At 58.6% G+C, this 15,435-nt stretch overlaps 2 protein-coding genes across 2 annotated transcripts; one reads left to right on the top strand and one right to left on the bottom strand.

The window, feature by feature from the left end:
* Window positions 1–900: 900 nt before the first annotated feature.
* LOC308057148 (dynamin-2-like) lies at window positions 901–13,608 on the top strand (the record flags this gene model as incomplete). Its single annotated transcript, XM_080411298.1, is given in 12 exon segments — window positions 901–974; window positions 4,333–4,482; window positions 4,765–4,926; window positions 4,929–4,967; window positions 7,233–7,331; window positions 7,482–7,642; window positions 7,713–7,855; window positions 8,568–8,703; window positions 8,920–8,987; window positions 10,593–10,731; window positions 13,129–13,215; window positions 13,400–13,608. Coding segments are annotated over 12 exon segments (1,333 nt in total), but the record flags the coding sequence as incomplete, so codon positions are not given.
* A 163-nt stretch (window positions 13,609–13,771) lies between these two features.
* Window positions 13,772–14,896, bottom strand: LOC308057146 (uncharacterized protein; the record flags this gene model as incomplete). The annotated part of the gene is made up of 2 exons (XM_080411297.1): window positions 13,772–14,020; window positions 14,070–14,896. Coding segments are annotated over 2 exons (942 nt in total), but the record flags the coding sequence as incomplete, so codon positions are not given.
* Window positions 14,897–15,435: the final 539 nt, after the last annotated feature.

The following is a 15,435-nucleotide window of genomic DNA, read 5'->3' as shown; positions in this document are numbered from 1 at the left end:
CTGGTTACTGGAGCTGGGCGCTCTGGTTACTGGAGCTGGGCGCTCTGGTTACTGGAGCTGGACGGGCGCTCTGGTTGCCGGAGCTGGACGGGCGCTCTGGTTACTGGAGCTGGACGGGCGCTCTGGTTACTGGAAGCGATAAACCCCCCCGGTGCTGTGCCGGCTCCACACGGAGCGGCTGCCAAACCCACTTTCCCATCCGCTTCCCAGCGCCCTTGGCTGGGTGCTGGTGGTCCTGAGCGTGGTGGCAGCACCGTTCCCAGGCAGAGCAGCCCCCCCCCCGGGCTCCCTGTGCCCCAGCCGACACCCCGAGCCGGGAGCAGCCCCCTCGGCTCCGCAGCCGGGGCGGTTTTGGGGAGCGGGGTGAAGCCGTGCGGGACGTGTGGCTTTGGGGGATGAGGAGGGGGCGGCGGGTTTGTCCTTCCTGTCGGGGTGTCCAGTGTTTTCCCCCCTCGGAATTAGCGGGGTGTTACAATCCGATAGACAAATTTCTTACCGGCTGGCGGCTGGGAAAACCGTTTTCCCAATTCCTGCAGGCAGCAGCCCCCCTCCCCGGTAGCACCCCCTCCCCTCCCGCTTGGTTTTGGGGAGGGGGAGGCACCCCCAGGGGCTTCTCTGCCTTCTGAGGGCATCCTGGCGCTTTGGGCTTCATCTTTCCCATTAAAAAAGGGGTGGGGGACCAGCCCTGAGACTGGGAAGGGCTCATCCCCATCCCCCCGCGGGTGCTGGTGGCCCCGGGAGCATCTTTTACCCTCTCCCAGCCCCCGCTGCGGAGCCGGGGCCGATTCCGGATGGATCCCTGCGTGCCGCCCACCTTTTAGATCTGGGGGCGATGGACTCGGCGTGGCATCAACTTCTTGAATCACATCGGTAAATGTCTTGTCTTTGAATTCCGTGCAGGGATTTCCTTCCCCGAGGCTCCGGGATCGTCACGCGGCGGCCGCTCATCCTGCAGCTCATCTTCTCCAAGACGGGTACGTCTGGGAAAGCAGGAGAGGATTTTGGAAACCCTTGGCTGGCTGATATCTGCAGGAGGTGGCCACGATCCTGGTTTTTCCCCAGGATCTGCCAAATCCCGAGGGAGGCTGTGGGATGTGTATAAAACAGCCCCAAGTGGCACCTTTAGATCCCTCCCTCCGCTCTCCTCCAGCAGAAAATCCCTTGTTTCACCCTGGTGCCATGACCTTGAGGATGGGGGGGGGGGACATTTTTCCACGCGCTTTTATTTATTTATAACATTTAAAACGCTGCTGGTTGGTAAGAAAAGGGCCCGGCTGCTTCCCCATCGCCCTGTGACTCAGATCCGCTCCGCACCCTGGGGCAGAGGGGTTGCGAAATCTGCTGCCCCCGGACGGCTCCTTCGCCCTGTGTAAACATTAACCAGCCCGATCCCTGGGGAAATCACTCCTACTGCCCTCCCCGGAGCCGAAGGATCCATCCTGCTCCAAAAAAATGGGTTTGGGTCGGTCCCCACTGGGGTTTGGGTCGGTCCCCTCCGCAGCTTCCTCTCACCTTGGTGCAGGTGACCTGTTTATCAAGTAATTAGCGGTTGGGTACCCAGAAGATCATCAAGTAATTAGTGGTTGGGTACCCAGGACACGTCAGGGGGTTGCAAAAGGTCCATGGTGGCCCGCAGGTGACAATAAGGTGCCATCGGGCGCGGGAACCGGTAGGGGTGGAAGGGTGAGGGCAGGGCTGGCGTTTCCCCTCGCCGCACCCGGGCGAGGTGGGAGGAAGCCGGTTGCGCCATCCCGGTCCCCAGCACGTGGCTCCTCATCCGTGAAAATCCTGTTCCAAGGGGGCAGACGGGTTGCTGGTGGCACTGGGACCCCCGGAGCCACCCTGGGGACCAGGTGAGGCTGAGGGAAGCCGGTTGTGCCATCCCTCTTCGTGGTGCCTGGCCCTACATCCATGAAAATCCTTGAAAAGGGATGGCTCTGGGTGGCTCCGGGTGACTCCAGGGACCAGGCGAGGTGGGAGGAAGCCGGTTGCACCATCCCAGCCCCCGGCACGTGGCTCCGCATCCATGAAAATCCCTTTCCAAGGGGGAGGTGGGGAGCTGGTGGCACCAGGACCCCCGGAGCCACCCCGGGGGACCGCAGGGAAACGTTTGCCTTGCTCGTCGCCGCTCCCCTCCTGGCTTCTCCTGTGCTGACGGGTCACAAAAAATCCCGGGATCCCTGAAAGCGGCAGCGCAGGTGCCCGGAAAAAGCAGCCGCTTGGCTCTTCCCGGGCACCTGCCCTGCGGAGGGGCTGGGGCTGGGTCGATCTCTGGGTCCTGGCACGGCTCCCTGGGCTTGGAGGGGAGCGATGGAGCTGCTGGGGTCAGGATCGGGCCCCTGGGGGGGGGCACAGCTCGTCTGGGGTCAGGATCGGGCCCCTGGGGGGGGGGGGGGGGCGGCGCACACACAGCTCGGCTGGGATCAGGATCGGGCCCCTGGGGGGGGGCACAGCTTGGCAGGGGTCAGGATTGGGCCCCGGGGGGGGCACAGCTCGGTGACATAAGTAATATAAATGGGAATCTGGGCAATAAATAAATGGGAATCTGGGCAATAAATAAATGGGAATCTGGGCGATAAATAAATGGGAATCAGCAACAAATGGGAATCTGGGCAATAAATAAATGGGAATCTGGGCGATAAATAAATGGGAATCAGCAACAAATGGGAATCTGGGCAATAAATAAATGGGAATCTGGGCGATAAACAAATGGGAATCAGCAATAAATGGGAATCTGGGCGATAAACAAATGGGAATCAGCAATAAATGGGAATCTGGGCGATAAATAAATGGGAATCAGCAATAAATGGGAATCTGGGCAATAAATAAATGGGTATCTGGGCGATAAACAAATGGGAATCAGCAATAAATGGGAATCTGGGCAATAAATAAATGGGAATCTGGGGAATATAATGGGAATCTGGGTGATAAATGGGGATCTGGGCAACATAATGGGAATCTGGGCGATAAACAAATGGAATCAGCAATAAATGGGAATCTGGGCGATAAAGAAATGGGAATCCGGGCGATAAATAAATGGGAATCTGGGGAATATAATGGAATCTGGGTGATAAATGGGGATCTGGGCAACATAATGGGAATCCGGGCGATGAATAAATGGGAATCTGGGCGATAAATGGAGTGTGAACAATGTTGTGGGAATCTGGGCAAGGTAGTGGGAATCTGGGCGATAAGTAAATGGGAATCTGGACAATGTAATGGAAATAAATGGGAATCTGGGCGGTAAATAAATGGGAATCTGGGCAGTAAATGGGAATGTGGGCAGTAGGTAAATGGCAATCTGGGCAATATAATGGCAACCTGGGCAACAAATAAATGGGAATCTGGGCAATAAACGGGAATCTGGGCGATAAACCATTCCAAAGGCGTCGGCGGGGACGGGAGCGGGCTGGAAGCTGGCGTTGGCACACCGGAGCCAGCCGCGGCCGTGCGCCAGCATCCCCCCCGCCAGGGCAGCCTCTTTTTTGGCGAAGGCCAGCGGTGCTGCGTGGCACGTGGGAGCAGCTGGTGTTGGGGTGCTCAGCCCGTGCCGGCTGCCCGCCATCCTGCCGGGATCAACCGGGATCAACCGGGATCGCCCTCCCAGCCGGGGCACGCGGCCAGCCCGAGTGGGACCGGGGGGCTGCAGACAGTGGGGCTCACGCCAGCGCAGCCCCCCGGTACCTGGCGGGGGGACCCATCCTGCCCAGCTGCTCAGCACCGCACCGGGGCATGTGGCTGGTGCTGTGGGTGTCGGAATGGCTGCACCAGCTGGGGCTCGGCGGGCGCCCCGTGCTGGCCTCCGGGTGGCCCACGGGCTTTTCTTTAATACTGCTTTTTAATATTGCTTTTTTTAATACTGCTTTTTTTTTTAATATTGCTTTTTTTTTAAATACTGCTCTTTTTAATGCCTTTTTTTTAAAATGCTTTTTTTCTTAATGCATTTTTAAATGGTGTTTTTTTAAACGCTGCTTTTTTTAATGCTTGTTTTAATGCTTTGTTTTAATGCTTTGTTTTCAATGCTTTTTTTAATATTTTCTTTTTAATGCTTTTTTTTTTTATGCTTTTTTTTTTTAATGCTTCCTTTTAAATGCTTCTTTTTTTAATGCTTTTTCTTAATGCTGTTTTTTAATAGTTCGGGGGTTTAATACTCTGGGGGTTTAATAGCTTTGTTTGGTTTTATTAGTTTGGGGGTTTAATACTTTGGGGGTTTAATACTCTGGAGGTTTAATTGCTTAGTTTGGTTTTAATACTTTGAGGGTTTAATACTTTGGGGGTTTAATACTTTAATACTTCATTCCAATACTTGATTTTTTTTCTCCTCTTTCCTAGAATATGCCGAGTTCTTGCACTGCAAATCCAAGAAGTTCACGGATTTCGACGAGGTGCGGCAGGAGATCGAAGCAGAAACCGACCGGGTGACGGGGACGAACAAGGGCATCTCCCCCGTCCCCATCAACCTCCGCGTCTATTCGCCACACGGTGAGCGATCTGCTCCCCCCTCCGGGGGCCAAAACACCGGGAACGCCGCAGAGCTGGCGGGATTTATCCCGATGGGCTCCCAGGAGCTGAAGGCTGGCTGCTCCGCGCGGCCGGTGGATCCCACACCGCCTGGGGGGGCTGCCCGAGCCGCGGCGCTTCCTTTGAGGGGTTTCACGCTGGGGGAGGGCTGGGATCCATCAGCGGATCCCGAGGGATCCACCTGCAGGAGCGACAGCTCCCGGCGCCAGGCCCTTGACCCCGTGTGATCTCTTGTCTTTCCAGTCTTGAACCTGACCCTGATCGACCTGCCGGGGATCACCAAAGTGCCGGTGGGGGACCAACCGCAGGACATCGAGTACCAGATCAAAGACATGATCCTGCAGTTCATCAGCAGGGAGAGCAGCCTGATCCTGGCCGTCACGCCGGCCAACATGGATCTGGCCAACTCGACGCGCTCAAGATGGCAAAAGAAGTTGATCCGCAAGGTAAGAGGGACAGAGGGACACATCCTGCCCGTGCTGCGGCGCTGGATCGCAGCGGTGAAGCCTTCAGTGGCCGTGGCGGCGATTATTGGGTTTCTCATCCCTCCTCCTCTCTTGGGAGACTCTCCACCCTCCGACAGCAATTATTTGCCCAAATTTTGGAGCTGGAGGGGGTTTCTCATCCCTCATGGAGGGCTTTCCGCCCCCGACAGCGATTATTTGCCCAAATTTTGGAGCTGGAGGGGGTTTCTCATCCCTCATGGAGGGCTTTCCGCCCCCGACAGCGATTATTTGCCCAAATTTTGGAGCTGGAGGGGGTTTCTCGTCCCTCATGGAGGGCTTTCCACCCCAGACAGTGATTATTTACCTAAATTTTGGAGCTGGAGGGGGTTTCTCGTCCCTCCTCCTCCTCTCATGGGTGACTCTCCACCCCGACAGCGATTATTTGCCCAGATTTGGGAAGCGGAGGGGATCTCTCATCCCTCCTCCTCCTCTCACAGAGGACTCTCCACCCTCCAACGGTGATTATTTGCCCAGATTTTGGAGCTGGAGGGGGTCTCTCATCCCTCACCGGTGACTCTCCGCCCCGACAGAGATTATTTGCCCAAATTTTGGAGCTGGAGGGAGTTTCTCATTCCTCATGGAGGGCTTTCCGCCCCCGACAGCGATTATTTACCCAAATTTTGGAGCTGGAGGGGCTTTCTCATCCCTCATGGAGGGCTTTCCGCCCCTGACAGAGATTATTTGCCCGAATTTTGGAGCTGGAGGGGGTTTCTCATCCCTCACGGAGGGCTTTCCGCCCCTGACAGCGATTATTTGCCCGAATTTTGGAGCTGGAGGGGGTTTCTCATCCCTCATGGAGGGCTTTCCGCCCCCGACAGCGATTATTTGCCTGAATTTTGGAGCTGGAGGGGCTTTCTCATCCCTCATGGAGGGCTTTCCGCCCCCGACAGCGATTATTTGCCCGAATTTTGGAGCTGGAGGGGGCTTCTCATCCCTCATGGAGGGCTTTCCACCCCAGACAGCGATTATTTACCTAAATTTTGGAGCTGGAGGGGGTTTCTCGTCCCTCCTCCTCCTCCCATGGGCGGCTTTCCACCCCCGACAGCAATTATTTGCCTGAATTTTGGAGCTGGAGGGGGTTTCTCGTCCCTCACGGGTGACTCTCCACCCCCGACAGCGATTATTTGCCCAGATTTGGGAAGCGGAGGGGATCTCTCATCCCTCCTCCTCCTCTCACAGAGGACTCTCCACCCTCCAACGGTGATTATTTGCCCAGATTTTGGAGCTGGAGGGGGTCTCTCATCCCTCACCGGTGACTCTCCGCCCCCGACAGCGATTATTTGCCTGAATTTTGGAGCTGGAGGGGCTTTCTCATCCCTCATGGAGGGCTTTCCGCCCCCGACAGCGATTATTTGCCCGAATTTTGGAGCTGGAGGGGGCTTCTCATCCCTCATGGAGGGCTTTCCACCCCAGACAGCGATTATTTACCTAAATTTTGGAGCTGGAGGGGGTTTCTCGTCCCTCCTCCTCCTCCCATGGGCGGCTTTCCACCCCCGACAGCAATTATTTGCCTGAATTTTGGAGCTGGAGGGGGTTTCTCGTCCCTCACGGGTGACTCTCCACCCCCGACAGCGATTATTTGCCCAGATTTGGGAAGCGGAGGGGATCTCTCATCCCTCCTCCTCCTCTCACAGAGGACTCTCCACCCTCCAACGGTGATTATTTGCCCAGATTTTGGAGCTGGAGGGGGTCTCTCATCCCTCACCGGTGACTCTCCACCCCCGACAGAGATTATTTGCCTGAATTTTGGAGCTGGAGGGAGTTTCTCATCCCTCATGGAGGGCTTTCCACCCCCGACAGCGATTATTTGCCCAGATTTTGGAGCTGGAGGGGGTTTCTCGTCCCTCCTCCTCTCATGGGTGGCTCTCCACCCTCTGACAGCGATTATTTGCCCGAATTTTGGAGCTGGAGGGGCTTTCTCATCCCTCATGGAAGGCTTTCTGCCCCTGACAGAGATTATTTGCCCGAATTTTGGAGCTGGAGGGGCTTTCTCATCCCTCATGGAGGGCTTTCCGCCCCCGACAGCGATTATTTGCCCAAATTTTGGAGCTGGAGGGGGTCTCTCATCCCTCCTCCTCCAACAGCTGAGGAGGGGCGAGCGGCTCCGCTCGGGCGGGTCCATCGGCTTCGCTTACCCCCGCGCTTGTCCTGCCGGCCGCGAAATGACGTTAATTACTGACTCGCTCGTTTGTGCGGCCGCTCCAGGCTTGCGGACCATCGGCGTCATCACCAAGCTGGACCTGATGGACGAGGGCACCGATGCCAGGGACGTGCTGGAGAACAAGCTGCTTCCTTTACGAAGAGGTATAACGAACCGCTACGCGTCGTTATCCATCACCCCGTACCCCCGTGGCTCCGGCACGGTTCCGGCACCCCCGGGGGTGAGGAGCGGCCGCAATGCCCGGCTTGGACACCGGCTCCGTCCGCAGCCAGAGCCAACGTGTCCCCTTGCAGGCTACATCGGCGTCGTGAACCGAAGCCAGAAGGACATCGACGGCAAGAAGGACATCAGGGCGGCGCTGGCCGCTGAGCGGAAGTTTTTCCTCTCGCACCCGGCGTACCGGCACATGGCCGACAGGATGGGCACCCCGCACTTACAGAAGGTCCTCAACCAGGTAGGCTGGGCGCCCTTCCCCGTGGAAAAGGGGCCGTTCCTGCAGCTCAGCACCCTCCGTTCCTTTGCAGCAACTGACGAACCACATTCGGGAGACGCTGCCCTCGCTGCGCAGCAAGCTGCAGAGCCAGCTGCTCTCCCTGGAGAAGGAGGTGGAAGAGTACAAGAATTTCCGTCCCGATGATCCCACCCGGAAAACCAAAGCCTTGTTGCAGTAGGTTGCGTTTCCCTCGCTCGGTGCCGCCTTCCCGGTGCTCCGCCGGAACAGGGAGCTCCCTCCGCCATCGGGAGCGATGCTGGCGCAGAAATAACCCGGCTCTGCGCTTCACGTGGGGCTCATTTGTCCCGGCTGGTGGCTTTTTCCAAGGAAAAGCCTGAAATAGCCCTGTTGGGTGTGAGCGGGTGGCCCTGCTGGCTCTGCCGGCGCCTGGGAGCATCTCTGCCGGCACCGGTCGGTGTCTGGTGCTGGTTGCACCGCCTAAAGCAAGTGGTTTGGTCTCAGGATTAGAAAGGAGAGGTCGTGCCTGTCCTCAACCCATCCCTGTGTCCTTCAGGCTACGGGGAAAGGGAATTTTCCTTCCTCATCCACAGCGGCGGGGACCGGGGGGAGCTTTGGCACATCCCTGATGAGCCGGTGGGACGGTGCCGGTGGGACGGTGCTGGCCACACCACCCAAAGCGAACAGTCCCATCTCGGGGTTAGAAGGGATGACTTGTGCCCCTCAACCCATCCCTGTGTCCTTCAGGCTGTGGGAAAAGGGGGATTTTCCTTCCTCAGCCGCGGCGGCGGGGACCGGGGGGAGCTTTGGCACATCCCTGATGAGCCGGTGGGACGGTGCTGGTGGGATGGTGCTGGCCACGGGGGCTGCCTGGGTGTCCGTCCCTCCATCCCTTGGGCGCCCCAGAAATCCCCTCTCTTCTCCCCAGGATGGTCCAGCAGTTCGGCGTGGACTTTGAGAAGCGAATCGAAGGTTCGGGAGACCAGGTGGACACGCTGGAACTTTCCGGAGGTGCCCGAATCAATCGTATTTTCCACGAGAGATTTCCTTTCGAGCTGGTGAAGGTACAGCTGGCCCGGGGAGCGCGTGTGCCGTGGTGGGGGCGGTGGGTGGTCGGGATGTCGGGATGGGCTGAGCTCCCCCTTGGCACCAGGGTGGCTTTCCCGGCGCTCCAAGGGGTGCACGGAGGGCGGGGGGGGGGGGAATGTAGTTCCTGGCTGAACGCCGGGATCACATGGAGGACGTGGCAAACCTTCCCCGCGGCTTTCCTCCCTCCTCAGATGGAGTTTGACGAGAAGGACTTGCGGCGAGAGATCAGCTACGCCATTAAAAACATCCACGGCGTCAGGTAAGCGTCGGCGCGGCGCCGAGGTCGGGGGGCGGCGGGGGGGGGCGCGTGTGGCCGGAGCTTTCCTGCCCGAGGGACGGGCGATACCGGTTGCCATCAGCTCCTCTAGTGTTGGCGGAAAAATGGATGTTTTAGAGGGAATAACGGGGTGATGAGCCGCGCCTGCCCCCTCGGTAAGCGGCGGCACGCTGGCTCTCGGCCCCAGGGAGGCTGAGCTGAAAAATTCCCCTTGTGCCTCCGGTTCAGCCGCTAAAATAACCTTTATCTTCTTTTTCCCCTTCCCTGAAGCGGGGAAGAAACGACCTTGGGAGGAAGGTGGGGGTTGTGAGTCGGACCCGGCTGGAAGAGGGATCCCGGAGCGGTGCCTCCGGCGTGGGCTCTGCCCGGCGGGATCGAGGATCCCAGAGGGGAGCGGTGTTAAAAGTTGTGAAATCTTCTCTGGGGGCAGAGAAATGTAGAATTTCTTGGCTTTAACGCTCTCCCCGGGAGCCGCTGGTCCAGCTCGCAGCATCCCCGTTACCCCTAACCATCACCAACAGGGTCAATTCCCAGTGTCCCGGTTATCCCTAACCATCACCAACAACGTTACCCCTAACCATCACCAACAGGGTCAGTTCCCATCGTTCCCAGCATCCCCGTTACCCCTAACCATCACCAACAGGGTCAATTCCCAGTGTCCCAGTTATCCCTAACCATCACCAACAACGTTACCCCTAACCATCACCAACAGGGTCAGTTCCCATCGTTCCCAGCATCCCCGTTATCCCTAACCATCACCAACAGGGTCAATTCCCAGTGTCCCGGTTATCCCTAACCATCACCAACAACGTTACCCCTAACCATCACCAACAGGGTCAGTTCCCATCGTTCCCAGCATCCCCATTATCCCTAACCATCACCAACAGGGTCAGTTCCCATCGTTCCCAGCATCCCCGTTATCCCTAACCATCACCAACAGGGTCAGTTCCCATCGTTCCCAGCATCCCCATTATCCCTAACCATCACCAACAGGGTCAATTCCCATTGTTCCCAGCATCCCATTCCCCATATCCCTAACCATCACTAACAGAGTCAATTCCCAGTATCTCTGTTATCCCTAACCATCACCAACAGGGTCAATTCCCGTTGTCCCGGTTATCCCAAACCATCACCAACAGGGTCAATTCCCATCATTCCCAGCATCCCCATTATCGCTAACCATCACCAACACCATTACCCGTAACCATCGCCAACAGGGTCAGTTCCCAGCATCCCCATTATCCCTAACCATCACCAACACCGTTACCCGTAATCATCACCAGCAGGGTCAATTCCCATCATTCCCAGCATCCCCATTATCCCTAACCATCACCAAAAGGGAGGGGGGCTCCCACTCCCGTTCCTGGGGGGTCTGGCACCCCAATCGGAGCATCCCTTGGTGCTGGAGCAGCATCCCTTGGTGCTGCCGGAGCCGCCCCCGGCGCTGGAGGAGGGGGGGGGAATCTCGCTCTCCGGGATGCCACCGAGCATCTCCAAACCTGATGATCTGGTTTTTTGTTTTTTTTTTTTTTGTTTTTTTTTTTTTTTTTTACTCCATCATGTCCTGGCCCTCGTGGATTCCTGCAGGACAGGGCTCTTCACCCCAGACCTGGCGTTCGAGGCCATCGTGAAAAAGCAGGTGGTGAAGCTGAAAGAGCCTTGTCTGAAGTGCGTCGACCTCGTCATTCAGGAGTTAATCAATACAGTTAGGCAGTGTACCAGTAAGGTATCGAACCGGCCGGGGGCTCACCCGGCCCCTTCCTACCGTGGGATGGGAAAAAGCAGGAGCGATGCCCTGCCCTGCCTGCCTTGCCTGGTTTCCCCCTCCAAAAACCACCCCCAAACCCTTAAAAATGAAAGAAAAAAAAAAAAAAAATTTGGGAGCCGCCCCCGAGCAAACTGGATGTTTCTGAGCTTTGACCCGCATCTCCCAACGCGGAGCCGAGGGGATCGGCTGGTCCTTGAGCCCGAGGATGGATCCCCCGGGATGTCACCCAGCGCTTGGAGCATCCCTGTGCCTCCTGGGCATCCCGCTGGATTCCTGGGGATACTGGATTCCTGGGGACACTGGATTCCTAGGGATACTGGATTCCTAGGGATACTGGATTCCTGGGGGCGCTGGATTCCTGGGGATACTGGATTCCTGGGGATGCTTCCCCCGCCTATCCCCCTCCTCAGGGGTGGTCTGGGGGGGCTTTGGTGCTGGTAGGAGCCAGGCAGGTGGGCAGGTGGCTCCCGGCTCCTGGTTCCTCCTTGCACGCCTCTTGCCAACCGCGATTTAAACTGCTGCTTCGCCGCGCTCCGGGAATCCCGGGAACCACCGCCGGGAATCCCGGGAACGCCGAAACTGCAGCTGGTGGCGGCCCGGTAAATCCTGCCGCTCCACACCTGTGTGATTAATTACCTGCTCGATAACGAGCGCATTTCCCTTCCAAAAAAGCTCAGCCCTTTCCCCCCACCAATTTTTTTTTTCGCCGTGGCAGCGTTAATTACCCCTGAATTAATATTTAATAACCGGCTTCTCGCAGCGGGTCTCATTTTTTAAACCTCATTCTAAAAATTCACCTTTTTAAAGTGAAAAAGAGGGCAGGAGAACCAGCCCCTCTCCTTCCAAAGCTGATTTTATTTTTTAAAAAATGGATAAACGAGGAGGCGGCGCTATCGGCGGTGCTGGCGAGCTGGAGCGCGGCGGCGGAGCCGGAGGGTCTAATCCTGCGGGGGTCCTGGTAGTGGTGGTGGTGGGGGTTTGCTGGTGGATCGGGGGTGATCCCGCTCGATATCCCACTTGATATTCCACTTTCTATCCCGTTTCCAGCCTGGTTGGCTGTGCTCTGGGTCCTGCCAAAATTCCTTCCCTCCCAAAGCGGCGGGGGGGCTCTTGCCCCCGAGCCCGGATGAAATTTGGGGGTTTCCTAGAGCTGGGCCTGGGGGCTCCGGTCTGGAGAGGATCCAGGAGCCCCCCCCGGGGTGGTGCTGAGACCCCCCCGATGGGTAAACCCCCCCCCGATGCTGCCGCTTTTTCCCTTTGCGCATCACTAACCTTAGACATCGCACACACACACACCCCCCCGCAAAACAAAAAATCTCTATTTTTTTTATTTTCTTGTCTTTCCTCGCTCACGGCGCAGGACGGGGGTCTTCACGCCCGACGTGAAAAACCCGACGGTAAAGCTCAGAGACCCCCGTTTGTGCCGATCTGGTGGTCTCGGAGCCCCCCCCCCCCCCATCATTAAAAAACGTGCCAAAAGGTAACGGGGTCAGCACCCACCCCCTGTTTTTTAGACATCGGATGGAAACATCTGGAATATATTTGCTCCCAGGATCTGGCCCACCAAAGCGGGTTCAACCGCGAGGTTGTGTTGGAATTCGGGGGGGACGCCGTGTCCTGGCGGCGGGGGAGGGGAGGTGGCAGCAGCCCCCCACCCCGGGCTCCACGCTGAGACCCCCGCACCGCGCTTGGTGCCACGGAAAGCCGGATCCGCTCGGCATCCGAGGGTGGGAATGGAAAATAAATCTGGATTTGGTGTGATTGGCACCCCCGAGACCCCCACCCTGCACTTGGCACCCCGAGACCCCCACCCTGCACTTGGCACCCCGAGACCCCCACCCTGCACTTGGCACCCCGAGACCCCCACCCTGCGCTTGGTGCCACAGAAAGCTGGATCCGCTCGGGATCCGAGGGTGGGAATGGAAAATAAATCTGGATTTGGTGTGATTGGCACCCCGAGACCCCCACCCTGCACTTGGCACCCCGAGACCCCCACCCTGCACTTGGCACCCCCGAGACCCCCACCCTGCGCTTGGCACCCCGAGACCCCCACCCTGCGCTTGGTGCCACAGAAAGCTGGATCCGCTCGGGATCCGAGGGTGGGAATGGAAAATAAATCTGGATTTGGTGTGCTTGGCACCCCGAGACCCCCACCCCGAGGTTCCCTCTGCTCTTGGATCTAGTTGAGGATCCCCCCGAGCCCCAGTTGCGTCCCCCCGGCAGAACCGGGGCTCGGTCCCCGCTGTGCCCCCTCCCCTCCCCTGGCCCCCCCTTCCCGCGGCCGATGCCGGAGGCAGCCCCGGGCCGATCAGCAGCGGATTTTTTTGTTCCCCGGCCTTCTCCCTTTCTTTTCAGCTTGGTTCCTACCCCAGGTTACGGGAGGAGACGGAGAGGATCGTTACCACCCACATCCGGGAGCGGGAAGGCAAAACGAAGGACCAGGTGAGCGAGAAGAGAGCCGGGATCCCCCCACCCGATCCCGAAGCTCCCACCTGCGGCACCGAGCCGGGCATCCCCGGTGTCACCGCCGTCCCCGGGGCTCCGCGGCGGCTCCGTCCCGGCGGTGCCGGAGCTGGGGGGATCCAGCCCACCCCGCGGCATTCCCACCGGATCTGTCTCCTTCCAGATCCTGCTGCTGATCGACATCGAGCTCTCCTACATCAACACCAACCATGAAGATTTCATCGGCTTCGCCAAGTGAGTCGTCCCCGCCGCGACAGACCCCCAGCTCCGCACAAACGCAGCTCGTGGTCCTGCCCCCGCTCCAGGGCACCATTCTGGGGTCCCCTGGGGACCCTCTGCCCGGGCAGGACAGGACCAGGATGGGGGGCTCACCCCTGGGGACCCTCTGCCCGGGCAGGACAGGACCAGGATGGGGGGCTCACCCCTGGGGACCCTCTGCCCGGGTAGGACAGGACCAGGATGGGGGGCTCACCCCTGGGGACCCTCTGCCCGGGCAGGACAGGACCGGGATGGGGGGCTCATCCCCCAGGACCCTCTGCCCGGGTAGGACAGGGCCAGGATGGGGGGCTCATCCCCCAGGACCCTCTGCCCGGGCAGGACAGGACCAGGATGGGGGGCTCACCCCCCCAGGACCCTCTGCCCGGGCAGGACAGGACCAGGATGGGGGGCTCACCCCCCAGGACCCTCTGTCCGGGTAGGACAGGACCAGGATGGGGGGCTCACCCCCCAGGACCCTCTGTCCGGGTAGGACAGGACCAGGATGGGGGGCTCACCCCCCAGGACCCTCTGTCCGGGTAGGACAGGACCAGGAGGGGGGGCTCACCCCTGGGGACCCTCTGCCTGGGCAGGACAGGACCAGGATGGGGGGCTCACCCCCCAGGACCCTCTGCCTGGGCAGGACAGGACCGGGACGGGGGGCTCCTTGAGTCCCCCCTCCCCTTGTCTCGCTGCCGCTAGCTTGTCGGTAGCGCCCGGAGCATTCCCGAATGGAAAAACCGGAGGCAAGTGGCTCTGCCCCCGCCACCCCTTCCTCTTGGAATTCCTGGAATTCCCACTCTTTTTCTTGCTTTCTTTCCCTCTCCGCCTCTTTATGTTTTTTTTTTATTATTATTATTATTTTTTTATCTCTCTGCTTTTCGCCTTCGTTCGCAGTTCCTTCCTCTTCTCCTAATCTCTCCTGTTTTTCCTTTGAACCACCTCTCTCTTCCCTCCGGATTTCTCCGAACCTCTCCCACTCCCCAGCTGTTACACTGAGCAGCACGTGGCGACAGGGTGGGTACCCCCGCGGGCAGCATGTCCTGCAGCGGCTCCGAGCCCCCCTGTCCCACCTGGGGGACCCCCGTATCCCGAGGGATGTTCCAGGCCAGCCGGGGAGCTTCCCGCTCCGGGCTCGCCTCGGGCTCTGTGCTGGCGGCGGAGCTCCCCGTGCTGCTCCGGGATGCTGCGATGCTTGGGCTGGCTGGCCCGGCGCGCGGGGCTCCGTGTCCTGGGGGGACAGTGGGGATTGTCCCCAGGGATTGGGGAGGAACCGTGAGGATTGTCCCGAGGGATTAGGGAGAAATTGAGGGATTAGGGAGGAACCACGAGGGTTGTCCCGAGGGATTAGGGAGGAACAGCGGGCATTATCCCGAGGGATTGAGGAGGAACCGTGAGGATTGTCCTCAGGGATTAGGGAGAAATTGAGGGATTAGGGAGGAACCACAAGGATTGTCCCAAGGGATTGGGGAGAAGCCATGAGGATTATCCCAAGGGATTAGGGAAGAATTGAGAGATTAGGGAGGAACCACGAGGATTGTCCCCAGGGATTGGGGAGGAACCGAGGATTAGGGAAGAACAGGAGGGATTGTCCTGAGAGATTAGGGAGGAACCACAAGGATTGTCCCGAGGGATTGGGGAGGAACCGTGAGGATTGTCCTCAGGGATTAGGGAAGAATTGAGGGATTAGGGAGGAACCACACGATTGTCCCGAGGGATTGAGGAGGAACAGCGGGTATTATCCTGAGGGATTAGGGAGGAACCGTAAAATTGTCCCGAGGGATTGGGGAGCAACGGTGAGGATTGTCCCGGGGGATTGGGGAGGAACCATGAGGATTATCCCAAGGGATTAGGGAGGAACTGAGGGATTAGGGAGGCACAGGAGGGATTGTCCTGAGAGATTAGGGAGGAACCACAAGGATTGTCCCGAGGGATTGGGGAGAA

The sequence above is a fragment of the Falco punctatus genome (assembly GCF_963210335.1).
Source record: "Falco punctatus genome assembly, contig: scaffold_308, whole genome shotgun sequence".
Taxonomy (NCBI): Eukaryota; Metazoa; Chordata; class Aves; order Falconiformes; family Falconidae; genus Falco; species Falco punctatus.
This window is presented reverse-complemented; position numbering and strand designations above follow the sequence as displayed.